At 48.5% G+C, this 21,720-nt stretch overlaps 2 protein-coding genes across 3 annotated transcripts in view; one reads left to right on the top strand and one right to left on the bottom strand.

The window, feature by feature from the left end:
- The window catches only part of mrpl24 (mitochondrial ribosomal protein L24), a 9,269-nt gene extending 3,331 nt beyond the window's left edge, over positions 1-5,938 (bottom strand). Inside the window, exon 1 of the mRNA XM_072548753.1 lies at positions 5,812-5,938. Within this exon, the coding sequence (XP_072404854.1) occupies positions 5,812-5,938 (127 nt within the window). The remainder of the gene's footprint in view (positions 1-5,811) is intronic.
- Positions 5,939-11,177: 5,239 nt separating this feature from the next.
- Positions 11,178-21,720, top strand: LOC140454007 (thialysine N-epsilon-acetyltransferase-like). Of its 2 annotated transcripts, none has more exons than XM_072548929.1 (6): positions 11,178-11,331; positions 12,245-12,296; positions 13,097-13,177; positions 15,725-15,826; positions 17,730-17,770; positions 21,203-21,720. In XM_072548929.1, the coding sequence occupies exons 1-6, from the start codon at positions 11,272-11,274 to the stop codon at positions 21,401-21,403; spliced, it is 537 nt and encodes a 178-aa protein (XP_072405030.1). In that variant the 5' UTR covers positions 11,178-11,271; the 3' UTR covers positions 21,404-21,720. The 2 variants fall into 2 exon arrangements, with proteins under 2 accessions (XP_072405030.1, XP_072405031.1); XM_072548930.1 differs by lacking the exon at positions 11,178-11,331 and adding an exon at positions 11,546-11,709.

Raw genomic sequence — 21,720 nt, 5'->3', positions numbered from 1 at the left:
TTTTCTCTTTCTCTTTCCTTTACCTTTCCTTTCCATTTACCTTTTCTCTTTCCTTGTACCTTTGTCTTCTCTTTCCTTTTACCTTTTCTTCTTTCTTTCTCTTTCCTGTTACCTTTTCTCTTTCCTTTTACTCTTTCTTTCTCTTTCTCTTTTCCTTTCTCTTCCTTGTTCTCTTTCTTTCCTTTTCTCTTTTCTCTTTCCTTTTCCTTTTCCTTCCTTTTATCTTTCCTTTTAGCCTTTCTCTTTCCTTTTACCTTTCTCTTGTTCTCTCTTCCTTTTCTCTTTTCTCTTTCCTTTTTCTCTTTCTCTTTCCTTTTTGCTCTTTCTTTATCTTTTTCTCTTCCTTTACCTTTTCTTTTCTTTCTCTTTCCTTTACCTTTCTTTCTTTCTCTGTCCTTTTTACCTTTTCTTTTCTTTCTCTTTCCTTTTACCTTTTCTTTTCTTTCTCTTTCCTTTTACCTTTCTTTTCTTTCTCTTTCCTTTTACCTATCTTTTCTTTCTCTTTCCTTTACCTTTTCTCTTTCCTTTCTCTTTTCTCTTTTCTCTTTCCTTTTACCTTTTCTCTTTCCTTTTACCTTTTCTCTTTCCTTTTACCTTTTCTTTCCTTTTACCTTTTCTTTCCTTTTACCTATTCCTTTCTTTATCTTCCTTTTACCTATTCCTTTCTTTTCTCTCTCCTTCCTTTTACCTATTCCTTTCTTGCTCTTTCCTTTTACCTATTCCTTTCTTTCTCTTTCCTTTTACCTATTCCTTTCGTTCTCTTTCCTTTTACCTATTCCTTTCTTTCTCTCTCTTTCCTTTCACCTATTCCGTTATTTCTCTTTCCTTTCACCTATTCTTCCTTTTACCTTTTCTCTTTCCTTTTCTTTTTCTCTGTCCTTTTCTTGTTCTCTTTTCTTTTCTCTTTCTCTTTCCTTTTACCTTTCTTTTCTCTTCTCTTTCCTTTTACCTTTTCTTTTCTCTTCTCTTTCCTTTACCCTTTTCTTTTCTCTTCTCTTCCTTTTACCTTTTCTCTTCTCTTTCCTTTTACCTTTTCTTTTCTCTCTCTTCCTTTACCTTTTCTTTTCTCTCTCTTTCCTTTTACCTATTCTTTTCTTTCTCTCTCCTTTTACTTATTCCTTTCTTTCTCTTTCCTTTCACTTATCCTTTTCTCTTCTTTCTGCTCTCTCTTTCCTTTTACCTTTCTTTTCTCTTCTTTCTCTTCCTTTACCTATTCTTTTCTCTTCTTTCTCTTTCCTTTTACCTATTCTTTTCTCTTCTTTCTCTTTCCTTTACCTATTCTTTTCTCTTCTTTCTCTTTCCTTTTACCTATTCTCTTCTTTCTCTTTCCTTTTGATCTATTCTTTTCTCTTCTTTCTCCTGTCCTTTGATCTATTCTTTTCTCTTCTTTCTCTTTCCTTTTACCTATTCTTTCTCTTCTTTCTCTTCCTGTTACCTATTCTTTTCTCTTCTATCTCTTTCCTTTTACCTATTCTTTTCTCTTCTATCGCTTTCCTTTTACCTATTCTTTCTCTTCTTTCTCTTTCCTTTTACCTATTCTTTCTCTTCTTTCTCTTTCCTTTTACCTATTCTTTCTCTTCTTTCTCTTGCCTTTTACCTATTCTTTTCTCTTCTTTCTCTTTCCTTTTACCTATTCTTTTCTCGTCTTTCTCTTTCCTTTTACCTATTCTTTTCTCTTCTTTCTCTTTCCTTTTACCTATTCTTTTCTCTGCTTTCTCTTTCCTTTTACCTATTCTGTTCTCTTCTTTCTCTTTCCTTTTACCTATTCTTTTCTCTTCTTTCTCTTTCCGTTTACCTATTCTTTTCTCTTCTTTCTCTTTCCTTTACCTATTCTTTTCTCTTCTTTCTCTTTCCTTTACCTATTCTTTCTCTTCTTTCTCTTTCCTTTACCTATTCTTTTCTCTTCTTTCTCTTTCCATTCTCTTATCTTTCTCTATTCTTTCCTTCCTCTTCTCCTTCTCTTCCTTCACCACCTTTTATTTTAGCCTATTCTTTTCTTCCTTCACTATTCTTCCTTTTTCCTATTCTCTTTCCTTTTACCTTTTCTTCTATTCTTATATCTTTTCTTTTTACCAATTCTTTTCTCTTTATATATTATATTCCATATCTTTCTCTTACTCTTCCTTTAATTTACCTTTCCATTTACCTCTTCTAATTCTTTTACCCTTTTCTTTCACTTCTACTTCACCTCTCGTTACTTCTCAATTTTTATATTCTTTTCCCTCACTCTTCTTTTTCCCATTTCAATCTTACCTTTCTAATTCTTCCACCTTTTCATTAATCTCTTATTTTAACTCTTTACTTCCTATACTTTCCTATTTAACTTCCTATCTTTATCTTTTATACTTTCCTTTTCCCTCATTTTCTCATCCTTCTCTTCTACCTATTCTTTTAATTCTACTTTTTCTTATACCTTTTCTCTTCTCCCCTTATCCTTCTTCTTACTTTCCATTTACCTTTTCTTTCCTTCTCTTTCTCCTTTACTCATTCTTTTACATTTTCTCATTTCGTTTACACATCATCCAAATACATCCTACCAGCTCTATCCCCTATAATCAGTCTACCTAGTCATTCCTTAATTCAATAGATCCTTCCATCCCCCCTCACATCCTAAACAACCCCCACCACTGCATCCCTAATCATACCCCTTCCATCCTCGAACCTTACCCTCTCTCACGTACCCTCAAGTACCATCGCTGCCTTAAAGCCCAGTTAGATGACACCAGTCCAATGGAGTATTACTCTGCCCGCCCGTCCGACTGCATAGTGGCTTACTACAGTATCTTTGTGAGGGCACCACTGAGCTGCATATTCCCCTCGTGGGAGGGTCTAGGCCAGAGGTAACGTCTCAAGATAAAGGGACACCAATTTGAGACTGAGATAAGGATTATGAGTGTCTGGAACTCCTTGGTTGCTGAGAACTCCGGTGGGGTGGGGGAGGGGGGGGGCGCAGTGCAGCTAGATTCTCGATAAGTCGAGGGGAAAGGGCAGGAGAGTGGACGTGAGGAATGTCAGATCAGCCACGATTCGATAAATGGCAGGGCAAGCTTCAGGGGGCGAATGGCGTCCTGCTGTTCCCATTTTCTATGGTTTTTTAGGTTGACCGAATGTTCCTGGTCCGGTAGCAGGGCCCTCGACCGTTCCTTCAAATGACAAGTCCCTCATTCCCGGGATTATCCTTCATTGCCAGCACGTCCTTCCTTAGATCCTGAGGAATCTCCATTGCCAGCACATCCTGCCAGAAACGTGTCAAATCTCCTGCTGGCTCGGGACGCTGCCTGACAGGCTGTGCTTTTCCAGCGCCACACTCTTTGACTCTGACCTCCAGCATCTGCAGTCCTCAGTTTCTCCTGGACGGACGTGGATGAGCGATTGGTTAACAGAGCGGGGAATAGCAATGTGTGAGTCATTCTCACGTTGCTGCCTGTGACTCGTGTGGGCTCCCACAAGGAGGGCTGATAAAGGATCCATGTTTGGGCCCCACATATAGATCACCGACTTCGGAGGTGGCAAATCAGAACTCTTGCGGCGCAAGCGTTAGTGTTCTTGAACCTGGGGAGGCCCGGGTTCAAGCCTTATTCCCTACCCCACCCCCCCCAGAGGTCTCCCTTGGTGGGTTGATTCAGAAACAAGTATCTGAAGGGTCAGGGGATGAATGTGGGATTTTCAAACCCACCGCGATACAGTGAAAAGTGGTGTTTTGCCTGCTCCACAGTCAGATCGTACCGTACAAAGTGCACCAGGGTGAGCAAGACAGAGTGCAGAATACAGGATTGCAGAGAGAGAGAGAGAGAGATCGGAATTAACATTGGAGTGGTCCTTTCGAAAGTCTAATAGCGGCAGGGAAGAAGCTGGTCTTGAATCTGTTCATACGCGCATACAAACCTTTGGCCAATGGAAATTCATTAGCATTCATACAATGTGGAAACAGGCCCAACAAGTCCACGATGCCCTTCCGAAGAGTATCCCACCCCGTCCCATTACCCCTAACCTGTACATCCCTGAACACTCCAGCATGGCCGATCCACCTAACCTGTGCATCTTCGGACCGTGGGAGGAAACTGGAAAAGCCACCCAGACACCGGGAGAACGTGCAAACTCTAGTCGCCCGAGGCTGGAATCGAACCTGGGATCCCTGGCGCTGTGAGGCAGCGGTGCTAACCGCTGAGCCACCGTGCTGCTCCTAGGGCGGAAGAGAATATAATCAGGGTGGGAGGGGTCCTTGATGATGTTTCTTTCCACAGGCACTGGGAAGAGAGGACGGAGTCAATGAATGGAAGGTCGGTTGGCGTGATGGACTGGGCTGTGTTCGAGACTCCCTGTAATTTCCTAAAGTCTGGCTGTGATGCATTCAGATAGGAAGCTGTCTGTGGTGCAACTGTATAAATTGGTTCAGAGTCCTCGTGGAGTTGGGAGTTTCCTTCGGAATTAGAGGCGTGGTTGTGCTTTCTTGACCATTTGGAAGCGCAGCAAGTTATGAGGGAGACTAATGGAACGCTAGCCTTTTATTGCGAGGGGGTCTGAGTACAGGTGTAGTGAGGTCTTGCTTTGGTTGTCTGGGAGCTTGGTTCGATCACACCCGGAGTAACTGTGTACGCAGTTCTGGTCTCCTTATCTCAGGAAAGACATTATTGCCAGGAAGGGAGAGCAGCAAGGGTTCACGAGACTTGTTCCCAGGACTTTGGGACCATCCTATGGAGAGAGAGAGAGAGAGAGAGTGTGGGTGAATGGAGCCTGACTCTCTCGAATTTCGAGGAGTGAGAGATGATCTAATGGAACCGCACAAAACACTGAGAAGAGTCACACGGCTCGGAAACAGACCCTTGGATCCAACCAGTCCATGCCGAACTTAATCCCAAACGTAACTAGTCCCACCTGCCTGCTCCTGGCCCATATCCCTCCAAACCCTTTCCTATTCATGTACTTATCCCAATGTCTTTTAAACATTACCCACAAACCACCCTCTGTGTCAAATATTTGCCCCTCATGTCCTTTTTAAATCTCTTTTAAAGAATGTGCCCCCTAGTCTTGAATACCCCCATCCTAGGGAAAAGACACCTGCCATTAACTCTATGCATTCACCTCATTATTTTATAAACCTCAGTCAGGTCACATCTCAACCTCCTACGCTCCAGTGGAAAAAAAAAGTCCCCAGCCTTTCTTGATAACTCAAACTTTCCGTCCCTGGTAACATCCTGGTAAATGATGAAGAGCTTATGTTTGAAACGTCGATACTCCTGCTCCTCGGACGCTGCCTGACAGGCTGTGCTTTTCCAGTGCCATGCTTATTGACTCCGACCCTCCCTCAGTATCTGCAGTCCTTACTTTCTCCCCAAGCTTCTGAACCCTCTCCAGCTTCACAATATCCTCCCTGCAACAGGGCGACCAGAACTGGACCAGTACTCCAGAAGAATTAGGTTTTATTGTTGCAGGTACTCAAGCATACAAGTACAGTGAAAAGTATTGAATGTTGACACAGACACACAGACAGACACACACACAGACAGACACTCACGCACACACAGACACAGACAGACACACACAGTTACACACACACAGACAGACACAGACACACAGACACTCACACACACACAGACGCACACGCACAGACGCACACACCACTTAGGTACAAATTAGGAAAATAAGACATTCCTAAGTGCTTAGCCATGTTGGGCTCACATTCCCTAGAGGGGATCGATCTCCTGCACTTGGAGGCTGCTCGCTGGAACACCACAGGATCCCCACCCTCTCCACTGCAGTTATCAGGAGACCTCCCTCATCGCTCTGCCCGCTTTGGGCTCCATCTCTGACCGCCATGGAGGGCCAAAGTGCCCGCTCCAGGCTGGGAGGCTCTGATGGCCTCCTGTGTTCCCAACACCTCTCTGCTGCCGTGTTCCAGGGAGGTCCCGTCGACCAGCACCTCAGCTTTCTGTGTCATGCGAGACCGCATTCAACACATCGCAATCGCAAGGCCGCGAAACGTAGGGGCAGAAATTAGGCCATTCGGCCCATCGAGCCCACTCCACCATTCAATCACAGCTGATAAGTTTCTCAACCCCATTCTCCCACTCTCTCCCCATAGCCCTTGATCCCATTGATACTCAAGAACCTATCTATCTCCGTCTTCAATATCCTCAATGACCAGGCCTCAGCCTTCTGTGGTAGTGAATTCCATAGATTCCCCACCCTCTGGCTGAAGACGTTTCTCCTTCCCTCTGTTCTAAAGGGTCTTCCCTTTACTCTAAGGCTGTGCCCTCAGGTCCTAGCCTCTCCAACCAATGGAAACAACTTCCCAACGTCCACTCTGTCCAGTATTCTGTAAGCTTCAATTAGATCCCACCTCATCCTTCGAACCTCCATCGAGTATAGACCCAGAGTTCCTCAAACGTTCCCGGTGTGTTAAGCTGTTCATTCCCGGGACCGTTGTCGTGACCCTCCTCTGAACCCTCTCCAGGGGGGCCAGTCCATCCTTCCCGAGGTATGGGGCCCAAAACTGCGCACCACACTCCAAATGTGGGCCGACCAGAGCATCATAAAGCCTCAGAGCTAAGCATGGCGCGTTGGCCTTTGTAGTGAGAGGATTCAAGTACAGGAGCAGGGATGTCTTGCTGGACAGGGCCTTGGTGCAAGCACATCTGGAGTACCATGTGCAGTTTTGGTCTCCGTACCTGAGGAAAAGGATGTTTTGGTGACAGAGGGAGTGCAGCGAAGGTTTACCGGACTGGTCCCTGGGATGGCAGGATTGACGGATGAAGAGTGACTGGGTCGGCTACGACAATATTCACCGGGAGCTTAAGGTAGGGGGAGAGTCTTTTACTGGACTAGAGTCCCAGAGGCCTGGTCTAGTTTTGCAGAAGCATTTGAGTTCAATTTCTGTCACAGCATAGAACATAGAACATTCCAGTACAGGCCCTTCGGCCCTCCGTGTTGCACCGACCTGTGAAACCAATGTGAAGCCCATCTAATCTATATTGCTCCATTCTCCTCTATATAGAGTCATAAGAGCCATAGAGATATACAGCATGGAAATAGACCCTTCGGTCCAACCCGTCCATGCCGACCAGATATCCCAACCCAATCTAGTTCCACCTGCCAGCACCCGGCACATATCCCTCCAAACCCTTCCTATTCATAGACCCATCCAGATGCCTCTTAAATGTTGTCATTGTACCAGCCTCCACCACTTCCTCTGGCAGCTCATTCCATACACGTACCACCCTCTGCATGAAAAAGCTGCCCCTTGCGTCCCTTTTAAATCTTTCCCCTCTCACCCTAAACCTATGCCCCTCTAGTTCTGGACTCCCCCACCCCAGGGAAAAGACTTTGTCTATTTATCCTATCCATGCCTCTCATAATTTTGTACACCTCTATAAGGTCACCCCTCAGCCTCCGACGCTCCAGGGAAAACAGCCCCAGCCTGTTCAGCCCCTCCCTGTAGCTCAAATCCTCCAACCCTGGCAACATCCTTGTAAATCTTTTCTGAACCCTTTCAAGTTTCACAACATCTTTCCGATAGGAAGGAGACCAGAATTGTACGCAATATTCCAACAGTGGCCTAACCAATGTCCTGTACAGCTACAACATGACCTCCCAACTCCTGTACTCAATACTCTGACCAATAAAGGAAAGCATACCAAACACCTTCTTCACTATCCTATCTACCTGCGACTCCACTTTCAAGGAGCTATGAACTTGCACTCCAAGGTCTCTTTGTTCAGCAATACTCCCCAGGACCATACCATTAAGTGTGTAGGTCCTGCTAAGATTTGCTTTCCCAAAATGCAGCACCTCGCATTTATATGAATTAAACACCATCTGCCACTTCTCAGCCCATTGGCCCATCTGGTCCAGATCCTGTTGCCTATTCAATGACCACTTAAAGTTTGTGAGTCTACTACTGTTGTAAATGTGAGGAGTTTCGATCTAACCAAATTGATTAAACGGGGAATTAATCTCAACAATACCAGGAATTGTAACATCAACTGTGGTAAGAGCCCCATCAGAGGTCACTAACTGGTTTTGAGAGGGGGGAAGGAAATCTACTGTCCTTGCCTGGTCTGGGCCTACATGTGACCACACAGCGATGGGACGGGAGGTTCGTCTTACAGGGAGAGATTGGCCCAACCGAATTCAGAGGGGTTTCGAAGAATGGGAGAGGGGTAGGATCTGACTGAAATGCATAAAATTCTAACGGAGCTGGTCAGAACGAGGATGCTTTCCCCTGCTTGAGGGAGTCTAGCAGCTGGGGGAAAGGGGGGGGGGAGACAAAGTCTGAAGGTGACAGGGTGGGGACTAAGATGTGGGAGGGTGGCAATGTCTCCAGCCAGAGAGTGGAGAACTCTCTGCTACACACAGCCGTCTGAGCTGAGCTTGGGAAGTACATTTCCAGGAAGAAATTGATAGATTCCTTAAGGCGAAAGGGATATGAGGAGAAATTGGGAGCATGGCGTACAGAGAGAAGATCAACCGTGCATGGTGGAACAGATTCGATGGGCTGAATGGTCTGTTCCTATTTTCAATGTCTACATTTCTAAATCTGTACCAGTCACATACTATTTAATCTGGGTCAAATTCATTCATTTCATCACTTCCTCCCTCCAATGCCTCCATTAATGTTTTGAAATATCCATTCGGGAGATTTGGGTATTGTGGGCTGGGCCAGTATTTATTGCCTGTCTATAATTACCTCTGGTGGCTCTTCACAATTGGGTCTGCACCAGCATTCAATTGCTGCACTGTCAGACGGTCAGTGCTGAGAGAGTGGGCACTGTTGGAGGGTCAGTGCTGAGGGAGTGGGCGCTGTCGGAGGGTCAGTGCTGAGGGAGGTGGGCGCTGTCGGAGGGTCAGTGCTGAGGGAGTGGGCACTGTTGGAGGGTGAGCGCTGAGGGGGCAGGCACTGTTGGAGGGTCAGCGCCAAGAGAGTGGGCCCTGTGGGAGTATTGTCTTTCAGGATGGGACTCTCGCGTGTGGATTAAAATGACTCCCTGCCCAGCTGCCATTCCAAAGCAAGGAGCCCTGTCACAGGGTCTGACCTCTCCGGCATGTCCTGGGCTAAGTTCCCGCCCCTCGAATCCTGACCCAGAAGAGAGAATCCGAGAATTGTCATAGCTCTGTGCATGGGAGCTTACTATGCTGACCCTTCTAAAGGGTGACTCCCCAGAGTGCCCGGCACTATAGAAATGTAATCCCTCACAGCTCTGACCTTTTGTCCCTGAGTGGGAACTGTGAAGGGAGAAAGGACTGAGCGGGCAGGGACTCTTTGTCAAGATGGAAGTGAATGGGAGGGTGGGTGAGGTGCAGGTCATGTGTGGGTGAGGGTGTACATGGGCGTGGAGTGTAGGATTGCAGTGTAGAAGGCAGTTAGCACGCTTGCCTTCATTGGTCAGACCTTTAAGTACAGGAGTTGGGGACGCCATGTTGGGGTTATACAGGACATTGGTGAGGCCTCGTCTGGAGAACGTGTCCAGTTCTGGTCGCCCTGTTATAGGAAGGAGATTTTTAATCTGGAGAGGGTTCAGAAGAGATTTATCTGGATGGTGCCAGGAACACAGGTTATCAGGAGAGGCTGGATAGCCTGGGGCTGTTTTCCCTGGAGCGTAGGAGGTTGAGGGGTGACCTTATAGAAGTTTATAAAATCATGAGGGGCATGGATAGGGTAAATGGACAAGGTCTTTTCCCTGGAGTGGGGGAGTCCAGAACTAGAGGGGCATAGGTTTAAGGTGAGAGGGGAAAGGGACCTAAGGGGCAATCTTTTCACACAGAGGGTGGTACGGGTATGGAATGATCTGCCAGAGGATGTGGTGGAGGCTGGTACAATGACAGCATTTAAAAGGCATCTGGATGGATATATGAATAGGAAGGGTTTAGAGGGATATGGGCCAAGTGCTGGCAAATGGGACTAGATTGGGTTAGGCTATGTGGTCGGCATGGATGGGTTGGGCTGAAGGGTCTGTTTCCGTGCTGTACATCTCTGTGAGCTTGGTCTCAGCAGGAGAGAGAGAGAGAGAGAATTGGAGCACACCAGCTTTTAGAGCACTGCTCCTTCATCAGGTGATAGTGGAGGACACAATTATAAGGCACAGAATTTATAGCAAAAGTTTACAATGTGATGTAACTGAAATTATACATTGAAAAATACCTTGATTGTCTGTTGAATCTTTCATCTGTTAGAATGACCCTGATAGATTCACTTCTTTCATGTGTAAATCACAAAACCTTTTTTATATAAGTTGCATTCTCAGGTTAACTGTAACAATTGGTGTCAGCCCAGATAAGATGTTGAAGGTGTTAACCCCCTGTGTTCTCTGTCTGTGCCATAATTTTTAGACTGATTCTAATCTAAAAAGTGAGATAACAGAGTCTTGCGTGAATTCGTGCAGTTTTTGAGCAGAGTACACTGTAACTTTGCAAGCATAAATTCACCCCACAAACGTATATGCATATGTGTGCATGTGAGTTTGTGTGTGTCTGTCTATTTGGGGGTGGGGGGGGTTGTGAGTGTGAGAGAGAGTGTGTATGTGACTGTAGAGTGTCTAAGTCTGTGAGAGGGTGCATGTGTGTGTGGGAGTGTGTGTGTCTATAGGAGAGTGTGTGTGTGTGTGGTGTATTTGTCTGTCTGGGGTGGGGGTTTGTGAGTGTGAGAGAGAGAGTGTATATGTGAGTGTGTGTGAGTGTAAAGTGGTCTAGGTCTGTGAGAGGGTGCATGTGTGAGTGTGGGAGTGTGTGTGTCTGTAGGAGAGTGTGTGTGTGTCTGTGTGTACGTGTGTCTGTGTGTATGTGTGTGTGTGTGTTTAGGCTGGCACCAATTGTTTCAGTTAACCTGAGAATGTAACTTATTAAAAAAAAGGTTTTGTGATTTACACATGAAAGAAGTGAAACTATCAGGGTCATTTTAACAGATGAAAGATTCAACAGACAATGAAGGTATTTTTCAATGTATAATTTCAGTTACATCACATTGTAAACTTTTGCTATAAATTCTGTGCCTTATAATTGTGTACTCCACTATCACCTGATGAAGGAGCGGCACTCCGAAAGCTGGTTTGCTTCCAATTAAACCTGTTGGACTATAACCTGGTGTTGTGTGATTTTAAACTTTGTACACCCCAGTCCAACAACGGCATCTCCAAATTGTGTGTGAGTGAGAGAGAGAGAGAGAGAGAGAGAGAGAGAGAGAGAGAGGGGAGTGGCTCTAGTGGGAGTGAGAGTGGGAGAGAGAGAGAGAGAGAGAGAGAGTGTCGAACTGCTCAGGGAGAGATCAGCAAAGCGACGATGTTCACCGTGCGGGAGGCCAGGCCTGAGGACAGCGAGCACATTGTCCGAATGATCAAGGTCTGCCACCAGCAGCAGCCAAACCCTCTCCCCTCTCCCCTCGCCAGAGAACTAGAGGAGAATCTCAGAAAGCTTTCGCAAAGTCCTGCAGACCCTGCGGTCAAGGGAAAGCAGCGCTTTCTCTCTCTGTCTCTCTGCCAGATGCCCTTTGCCCGAGCCATACAAGTCTTTGAGCGATGGGTAGTTTAACTCAGACAGACTGGGGGTTGGTAGAGGGGGAAGGGAGAGGACGGCTCTGTAAACACTCCACACTAGACAGCGGGAAAAGGGATTGCAAGCTCATGAAAGGGAGATTTCTGTTGGTTCCGAATTACGAAGGTTTTGCCAGCTTGCCCTTGTGTACCTCTGCTGGAGATGGAAGCTGGTTATCAGGACAAGGTGCATTCTGTGTACACCCATAGCTCTGAGAGTGAGAGTGTGTGTGTGTGTGTGTGTGTGTGTGTGTGAGAGAGAAAGTGTGCAAGTGTGTGTGTGTGTGAGAGAAAGTGTGCGAGTGTGTGTGTGTGTGAGAGTGCACATATGAGAGAGTGTGAGCGTGTGAGAGAGAGTGTGCGTGTGAGAGAGAGAGAGAGAGTGAGAGTGTGCGTGTGAGAGAGTGTGTGTGCGAGAGTGAGCATGTGCACGTGAGAGGTGTGAGTGAATTTGTGTACATGTATGTATGTGAGAGAGTGTGTGTGTCTGAGAATGTGTTTGTCTCTGAATGGGTGTGTGTGTGTGTAGATCTGGAGTCACATGTAGGTCTAGATCAGATTTCCTTCCCCATGACTGAATCCATTAGTTTCCAGTTCCAGATCTTAATCCTTGAATTGAAGTATTGCCCAGAGGCTGCGATGGGATTTGAACCTGTATTACTTGGGGGTTTAGTGCACACCTGTGGATGTAATCGCTGTTCTCCTGGTCTTTTGTGTTCCAGGAGCTGGCAGAATATGAGAAGCTTGCAGATCAGGTGGCTCAGACTGCAGAAGGTACTCACCCTGTCACTAGCACTCACACATTCTCTCACACACTCCCACACACACACAAACACTCCCACATACACACAAACTCATTTACACACACACACTCTCACTCACTCACACACTTTCACATAAACACTCCCCCACAAACACACAAACCCATTTATACACACAAACTCATTTATACACACACACACACACACACACACACACTTTCACATAAACACTCCCCCACAAACACACAAACCCATTTTGTACATTCACACGCTCTCTCTCTCTCTCCCTCTCTCTCTCACACACACACACACAATCAACACACACATATTCTCTCTCTCTCTCTCTCACACACACACACTTTTGAAAACACACTGTCTCACACACAAACCCATTTATACATATACACACACTCTCACATACACTCTCTCTCACACACACACACATTCTCTCTCTCTCTCACTCACAGACACACACACTTTTGAAAACACACTGTCCCACACACAAACCCATTTATACATATACACACACTCTCACATACACTCTCTCTCACACACACACACTCACACGAACACTCTCTCCCTCTCTCTCTCACACACACACACACACACACACACACACACACACAATCAACACACACACATTCTCTCTCTCACTCACTCACAGACACACACACTTTTGAAAACACACAGTCCCACACACAGACTCATTTATACACACTCTCTCACTCACATAGAACACAGACACACACACACAGAGTTTCTGGAAGGTAGGGCAGTTTGAGAACATGAATGTTCTGTTCTGATGTCCCACAGGTCTGATACGGGATGGATTCACAGAAGGTCCCTATTACAAATGTCTTGTGGCTGAGGTTCCAGCAGATCAAGCGTTTCGAGGTAAAAGTCAGTGGGCCCCAGTCTCTTGGCCATTTTATTTATTGACTGGTGGCATATGGGTGTAGCTGACTGGGCCCAGCATTTATGGTCCATCCCTAATTGACCCCAAGAGAAGGTGGTGATGAGCTACAGGGTAAGGCCCACACAGTGCCATTAGGGAGGCTGTGGTGAGGTTTATGACCAGATTGGCTGGAAATTCTGCTGAGCTCGAACTTGATGTTGGGAAAACAAAGACATTGCATCTTATATGATTCTCCCAAAGGGCAAGGTATGTTTTCTTGCTGGGCTGGGTAGTGAGTCACAAATTAAAGAGGAGTTACAGCTTGTTGACCCTGGGAAGGAACAGCCAATATATTTCCAAGTCAGGATCGTGAGTGGCTTGGAACAGAACTTGCCAAAAGTGGTGTTCCTATATATCTGCTTATCTGGTCAACGATAACCCCTCGGGTGTTGATAGTGGTAGGGGGTGGATGATGGTTCAATTACCTCTCATTGGAGATGGTAACCCCCCAGGATGTTGATAGGGGGAGGAGCATTCAGTGATGATAACATCATTGAATGTCAAGGGGGTGATGGTTAGATTCTGTCTCAATGGTAACCCCCAGGATGTTGGTAGTGGGGGATTCAGTGATGGTAACACCATTGAATGTCAAGGGGGAACGATGGTTAGATTCTCTCTCAATGGTACATCCCAGGATGTTGGTAGTGGGGGATTCAGTGATGGTAATGCCATTGACTGTCAATGGTGAGGTGGATAAATTCTCTCTTGTTGGAGATCATCTTTGCCTGGTATTTGTGTGGTGGAATATTACTTCCCACTTGTCAGCCCAAGTCTGGATATTGCCTCAGTTGTCTTATCTTTGAACACGAATTGCTTCGATATCTGAAGAGCAGTGAATGGTGCTGAACATTGGCGAACATCCTCACTTCTAATCAAGGGGAGGTCATTGATGGAGCAGCTGAAGCTGGTTGGGTCTAGGGACACTCCCCTGAGGGACACCTGCAGGGATGTCTTAGAGCTGAGATGACTGACCTCCAACAACCACAGCCGTCTATCTGCAAGAACAGGAGCAGATGGTATCATGGATCAGAATCCGACAGAGGGCTGAATGTCGAGGGTTATGACAGGATTGGGTGGAAATTCCAGTGACGTCGGGAGAAAAAGGCTGGTGCATCGTTTATGAATCTCCCGAAGGGCAAGGTGTATTTCTGGCTGGGCTGCTGTGAGTTGTCGATGGGGGGGTTGGGGGGGCACGTGGAATCTCTCTCTGTCTCCCTTTCTCTCTCTCTCTCTTTCCCTCTGTCTCTTGTCTCTCGTCTCTCTCTTTCTGACTGTCTCTCCGTCTGTCTGACTGACTGTCTGTCTCTCTCACTGTCTCTCTGACTGTCTCTCTCTCTGTCATCTCTATCTGTGTCTCTCTATCTCACAATCTCTCTCCCTCTCTCTGTCTCTCTCTCTCTCTCTCTCTGTCTTGTCTCTCTCTCTCACTCTGTCTCTCTTTCTGTCTGTCTCTCTGTCTTTCTTTCTGTCTCTTGTCTCTCTCTGTCTCTGTCTCTCACTCTGTGTCTCTCTCTTTGTCTCTGTCTCTGTCTGTCTCACTCTGTCGCTCTTTCTCTCTCACTCACTCTGTCTCTGTCTCTCTCTCTATCTATCTCTCTCACTCACTTGCACCTCCCCCCCCCGCCGCCCCCCCCCCACCCCAAACCCTCATCGGAAACCCAACATTTAATAAGAATAGGGCTGCATCTCAAGGCAGTCAGAGAGAGGGGGAAGAAGAGGGAGTGAATGAGTGCCAGGTATTGAGAGAACCCGAGTGGTAGAACAGAACTGGAATGGGATTTGACCAGGAATTGGTGAGAGCCAGCCCCTGTGAACACCACCCCCTGTAGGTTCCCCTCCGAGCCCCTCACCATCCCGACTTGGAAATACATTGGCCGTTCCTCCAGGATCAAAATCCTGGAACTCCCTCATGAAGAGCATTGTTCCTGTCTCACAAGGAGAGGGGGGGGGATTACAGGGGTCCAAAAACTACACTCCCACCTTCTCTAGGGGCAACTCGGGACGGGCAATGAAGGCTGGACTCTGCAAGCCCTGAACAGAGGGTGGAGGTCACAGGTTTGGAAGGTGCTGGTGAAGGAGACTTGGGGTGTTGCAGCAGCGTGTCTTGTACACACTGCTGCTCCTGAGCGTCGGTGTGAAGGGAGCACGTGTTTATGGGTATGGTGTCAATCAACTGAGCCATTGCATTATGGATGGTGGGGACCTTCCTGTTGGGGCTGCCCCCATCCAGGGCGAGCGGGGAGTATTCCATCACTCCCCTCGTCGATGGTGGGACAGGCTTCGAGGGGACTCAGGAGGATCGAGTTTGAAGGGAGATCCAGGAAGGTGGGTTGGAAAGTTTGCCCGGCTGGATTCCAATCAGGAACGCTCAGAATACCACAGAACGTCATGGGGTGGAGCGATGGAGAGGATCCCTGAGTTGTTCAGAGCACACAGGCGCCATTCTCAGATCCTTTGCAAGCTGACGCCGGTTTCTCTGCTTCCAGGACACACAGTTGTGGGCTATGCATTGTATTTCTTCAGCTACGTGGGCTGGAAGGGCAGGGCGGTGTATTTAGAAGATCTCTACGTGATGGAAGAGCTTCGAGGTGAGCGGACGCCATCTTGCCCAGTGGATCTCGCCCAGTGTCAGCTGTGGATCTATCACCATCACCCCCTCCAGCCCCTACACCCCCTCCCTATCACTGTCACCCCCTCCAGCACCTACACCACCTCCCTATCACTGTCACCCCCTCCAGCCCCTAAACCCCCTCCCTATCACTGTCACCCCCCTCCAGCCCCTAAATCCCCTCCCTATCACTGTCACCCCCTCCAGCCCCCAAACCCCCTCCCTATCGACCATCACCCCCTCCAGCCCCCTAAACCCCCTCCCTATCACTGTCACCCCCTCCGGCCCCTACACCCCCTCCCTATCACTGTCACCCCCTCCAGCCCCCTACACCCCCTCCCTATCTCTGTCACCCCCTCCAGCCCCTACACCCCCTCCCTATCTCTGTCACCCCCTCCAGCTCACTACACCATCCTCCCTATCTCTGTCACCCCCTCCAGCTCCTACACCCCCTCCCTATCTCTGTCACCCCCTCCAGCCCCCTACACCCCCTCCCTATCTCTGTCACCCCCTCCAGCCCCTACACCCCCTCCCTATCTCTGTCACCCCCTCCAGCTCACTACACCATCCTCCCTATCTCTGTCACCCCCTCCAGCTCCTACACCCCCTCCCTATCTCTGTCACCCCCTCCAGCCCCTACACCCCCTCCCTATCTCTGTCAGCCCCTCCAGCCCCTACACCCCCTCCCTATCTCTGTCACCTCCTCCAGCCCCTACACCCCCTCCCTATCTCTGTCACCTCCTCCAGCTCCTACACCCCCTCCCTATCTCTGTCACCCCCTCCAGCCCCTACACCCCCTCCCTATCTCTGTCACCTCCTCCAGCCCCTACACCCCCTCCCTATTTCTGTCAACTCCTCCAGCCCTACACCCCCTCCCTATCTCTGTCACGCCCTCCGGCCCCTACACCCCCCTCCTATCTCTGTCACCTCCTCCAGCTCCTACACCCCCTCCCTATCTCTGTCACCTCCTCCAGCCCCTACACCCCCTCCCTATCTCTGTCACCTCCTCCAGCCCCTACACCCCCTCCCTATCTCTGTCACCCCCTCCAGCCCCTACACCTCCTCCCTATCACTGTCACCCCCTCCAGCCCCTACACCCCCTCCCTATCTCTGTCACCCCCTCCAGCCCCCTACACCCCCTCCCTATCACTGTCACCCCCTCCAGCCCTACACCCCTTCCCTATCACTGTCACCCCCCTCCAGCCCCTACACCCCCTCCCTATCACTGTCACCCCCTCCAGCCCCTACACCCCCTCCCTATATCTGTCACCCCCTACACCCCCTCCCTATCTCTGTCACCCCCTACACCCCCTCCCTATCTCTGTCAACTCCTCCAGCCCCTACACCCCCTCCCTATATCTGTCACCCCCTACACCCCCTCCCTATCTCTGTCACCTCCTCTGGCCCTTACACCCCTCTCTCTCCATGTCTCTCTCTCTCAGTCACTCTCACTGTCTCTCTCTCTCTTTCTCTCTCCCTCCCCCCCCCTCTCTCTCTCCCCCTCCCTTCCCCTCCCCCCGCACTTCTCTCACTCTCTCATACAAGACATACATCAAAACCAACACCCTTGTCCCCAGGGGTTTTGTGTCCCTGTCCCCCCTCATTCTCTAGGCTGCGGGGGGGGGTGGGGGGGGTGGGGGGGGGTCACAATTCCCTCTGTCACATTCCTGCGTGAGTCCCGCGGTGGCTTATCTCATTCGAACGTCAAAGCCCCGAGACTGTTTGTCCCTGAATCTTCCCCACCCCCCCACAAGTAATTGTGAGCGACAAGGGTCTCAATATATGTACAGTCTGCTCCCCAGAGAGAGGGACTGAGTCATCTCCACCAGCAGCCCAACCCCCTGGAACTCGGAGCGGATCTCACCGGATTTCTTGTGTTTCAGGCAAAGGAATCGGGAGTGCCTTACTGCGCAAAGTGGCTGAGGTAAAACGCAAACCTTTTCCTGGGGGAGAGAGATTTTGAGCTGGTACAGAGGGAGGCAATCAACAAGAGACCTGAGACGAGTGTGAAAAAGGGCAGAGAGAGAGCTAAAGGGAGACATTCGGAGGATGAAGAGTGGAGCATAAGAAAATCCGAGACAGATAAGACGAGGGAGGATCCCAAGAATGGGAAAGGGGAGGAGGATGACCAGGGGGAGAGGGTCGGGACCACAGTGGAATGGGGGAGGGTGGGGGGGGCAATCTGGGTTTGGAGCCAAAGGACATGGCTGAGGTGCTAAAGCAGAGCCTCACTTCTGTGGGACGACACTGTGGCATTAAGAGGCGCGTTTTGTCCGAGTTTTGTTTTTAAGGAAGAAAAGCTGGGGCGGAGGTGCCCAGCGGTCTGCTCAGAGCCAATCCACAGCTCGGAATTCGTTCTACAGTCAGCACAATAGAAGCAGCCTGAATGGGTGGGGGCAAGCTCCCCCAGGGCCGGTCTTCGTCTTTCTGCTGGGGGTCTTGAGGGTGGTTTTGGGAGCCGTTTTCCCTCTCTCCCCCGTTCCAGCTAAAAGCTGAGGGTTCTCTCCCTGCTGCTCGAGTTGCCTGTGAGATAAGGAGGAACATCTTTAGCCAGAGAGTGGTGAATCTGTGGGAGTATATTTAAAATGGAGACTGTCGAAGGGTACAGGGAGAAATGGGATAATGGGGTTGAAAAACCTATCAATGGCAGAGTAGATTGGACAGCCTAATTTCTGCTCCTAGTCTTATGGAGATAATCTATTGCACTGAATTTGCCTTTGCCCACGGGTGTGTTTATGGGATGTCACTATATTTAGTGGGTAAATAGTCTAGTATTCTGTGATCTCCAGCATCTGTGGTCCTCACTTTCTCCCTCAATAGTAAGCATGTCCTTCCTCAGACTAGGAGACCAAAACTGCACACCGTCCTCAAGGTGTGGCCTCCCCAAGGCCCTGTATAACTGCAGCAAGACATCCCTACTCCGATATGCAAACCCTCTCGCTATGAAGGCCAGCATGCCATGAGCTGTCCTCTCTGCCCGCTACACCTGCATGCCAACCTTGAGCAACTGTTCCAGCGTGACACCCAGGTCTTGCTGCATCTCAGCTTTCCCGAAACTGCCCCCGTTTGGAGAATTATCTGCCTCCTTCTTGGATCGGGCCAGTGAGTCGCACATCAGCGGTAGGGAAACTATTGGAGAAAATCCGAAAGGAGGGAATTAATCTCCACTTGGAGAGATGAGGGTTTGTCTGAGGGAAGTCGTGCCGAACAAATCTGGTTGAATGTCTCGAGGCGGTGACCAACTGCGTAGATGAGGGTTGATGTATTTAATACATCAAAGCCTTTGGTAAGGCTGTATGTGGGAGACCGATAAAGAAGGTCAAAGCTTATGGGGGTCCAGGGTAACTTGGCAAGACGGATCCAAATTTGGCTCCGTGATGAGCACAGAGCTGGAAGATTTGTTTTCAGGCGTTTCATCACCATACTAGGTAACATCATCAGTGAGCCTCTGGTGAAGCGCGGGTGCGTGTGACCCACTTTTGAATTTGTTTGTTTAGGTTTCCTTGGGTTGGTGATGTCATTTCCGGTGGTGATGTCATTACCGGTGGTGATGTCATTTCCTATTCCCCCACCCCTCCTACAACACCATACTAGGTGACATCATCAGTGAGCCTCTGGTGAAGCACTGGTGGTCGTGACCCACTTTCTATTGATGTGTTTAGGTTGCCTTGGATTGGTGATTTCATTTCCTGTGGTGATGTCAGGGAAAAAAAAACAAGAAATGACATCACCACCAGAAATGACATCAATAACCCAAGGAAATCTAGACACATAAATAGAAAGTGGATCACTAACACCAGTGCTTCACCAGAGGCTCATTGATGATGTCACCTAGTATGGTGTGGTTGGGGGGTGGGGGAATAGGAAATGACATCACCACTGGAAATGGCATCACCACGGGAAATGACATCACCAACCCAAGGAAACCTAAACAAACAAATTCGAAAGTGGGTCACTTGCACCAGTGCTTCACCAGAGACTCACTGATGATGTCACCAAGTATGGTGACGAAACATTTAAAAATGAACCTTCCAGCTCAGCGAGCAAACTTATATCCAGAACCTCAACCCGAGCTGCAAACCTTCTCAAAAACCCGTTAACAAGAGAAGAAGGCTGTTTGTATTACTGTACCCACCCACCCCCTCCCGTGCCCACGGGTGTGCCACATGGATCAGTGCTGGGTCCATTATACGTAAAGGATCGAGGCGAGAGTGTGGGAGAGGGAGTGATAAGTGAGTTTGTAAATAATACAAAGATTGTCGAGGTGTGAGGAAGGCATTAGGTTACAGGAGACGAACAACAGATTGGTCAGATGGCCAGCTCAGTGGAGATAGCATTTGACCCTGATGAACTGTGAGGTGGTAGCATTTTGGAAGCAGGAACAGCACAAAAGAGTATTCAGAGAGTTGTCCAGCATGGAAACAGACCCTTCAGCCCAACTCGTTCATGCTGACCAGATATTCCATATAAATCTAGTCCCACCTGCCAATATTTGGCCCATATCCCTCCAAACCCTTCCTATACCCACCCAGATGCCATTTAAATGTTGGACCAGCCTCCACCACTTCCTTTGGCAGCTCATTCCATACACGTACCACCCTCTGAGTGAAAACATTTTCCTTTAGGACCTTTTTGAAGTCTTTCCCCTGTCACCTTAAACCTACGTTCCTTTAGTTCCGGACTCCCCCACTCCAGGGGAAAGACCTTATTTATTTACCCTATCCATGCCCCTCATGATTTTATATACCTCTATAAGGTCACCCCTCAGCCTCCGATACTCCAGGGAAAACATACTCAGCCGATCCGGCCTCTCCCTGAAGCTCAAACCTTCCAAACCTGGCAAAACCTTTGTAAATCTTTTCTGAACCCTTTCAAGTTTTTGGAGGGAAGGGAGGACATTCACAGAGACAGAGGGATTTTGGAGGTGGGGAGGGGTGGGGGGTGGGGGGTGCTTGTCCACAGATCCCTGAAGGGGTACATTGTAGAGGGTGCTTTACTGTGCATCTAACCCTGTGCTGTCCCTGTCCTGGGAGTGTTTGATGGGGGGACAGTGTAGAGGGAGCTTCACTCTGTATCTAACCCTGTGCTGTCCCTGACCTGAGAGTGTTTGATATAGGGACAGTGGGGAGGGAGCATCACTCTGTATCTAACCCCGTGCTGTCCCTGTCCTGGCAGTGTTTGATGTAGGGACAATGAAGAGGGAGCTTCACTCTGTATCTAACCCTGTGCTGTCCCTGTCCTGGGAGTGTTTGGTGGTTTGATGTAAAGGGAGCTTTACTGTTGTGATCATGATGGCTTGACTGACCTAATGGACACGTCCCACACTGACCCGTATGAATTGTGTGCATTCTCGCAGGTCGCGTTACAGAACAAATGCTCCCTGTTGAACTTTGTCGTCCTGAATAACAACTTTCCAAGCATTGACTTCTACCAGGCGAAGGGGGCCGTGGATCTGACCAAGTCGGAAGGTTGGCATCTGTTCAGGTTTCAGGAGGAGCAGCTGGAAAAGCTAGCAGGAGGAAAGGGGCAGAATGCCCCGGCCTCTCCCTCTCCGTAAACAGGGAGAACACTGAGAATTCCCTGTTAGCAAGAGAAATCCCAGCCTGGCCATGGAGAATGGGGAATCCCTATGTAAACCAGTCACGCTGCAGTCATCGCCTCCCGCCAGCATGTGATGCTGCACGAGGATGATCATGCGATCTGCTGCCACCCAGTCATCAGAGAGAATCTTTCGCTGACTAATCCAAGTGTCCTCTCCGTCTTTTACATCCACTATAACCTGTTCATCGGTGTTACTGACCTCTTAGTGTAGGATCAATTGTCCTGCGCACTGTAATTTTGATTGAGATTAAACTTATTACCTCTTCAAAGTTG

Source organism: Chiloscyllium punctatum, chromosome 28 (genome assembly GCF_047496795.1).
Source record: "Chiloscyllium punctatum isolate Juve2018m chromosome 28, sChiPun1.3, whole genome shotgun sequence".
Lineage (NCBI taxonomy): Eukaryota > Metazoa > Chordata > Chondrichthyes > Orectolobiformes > Hemiscylliidae > Chiloscyllium > Chiloscyllium punctatum.
The sequence above is the reverse complement of the archived record's forward strand: the minus strand, read 5'-3'. Positions and strand labels throughout refer to the sequence as shown.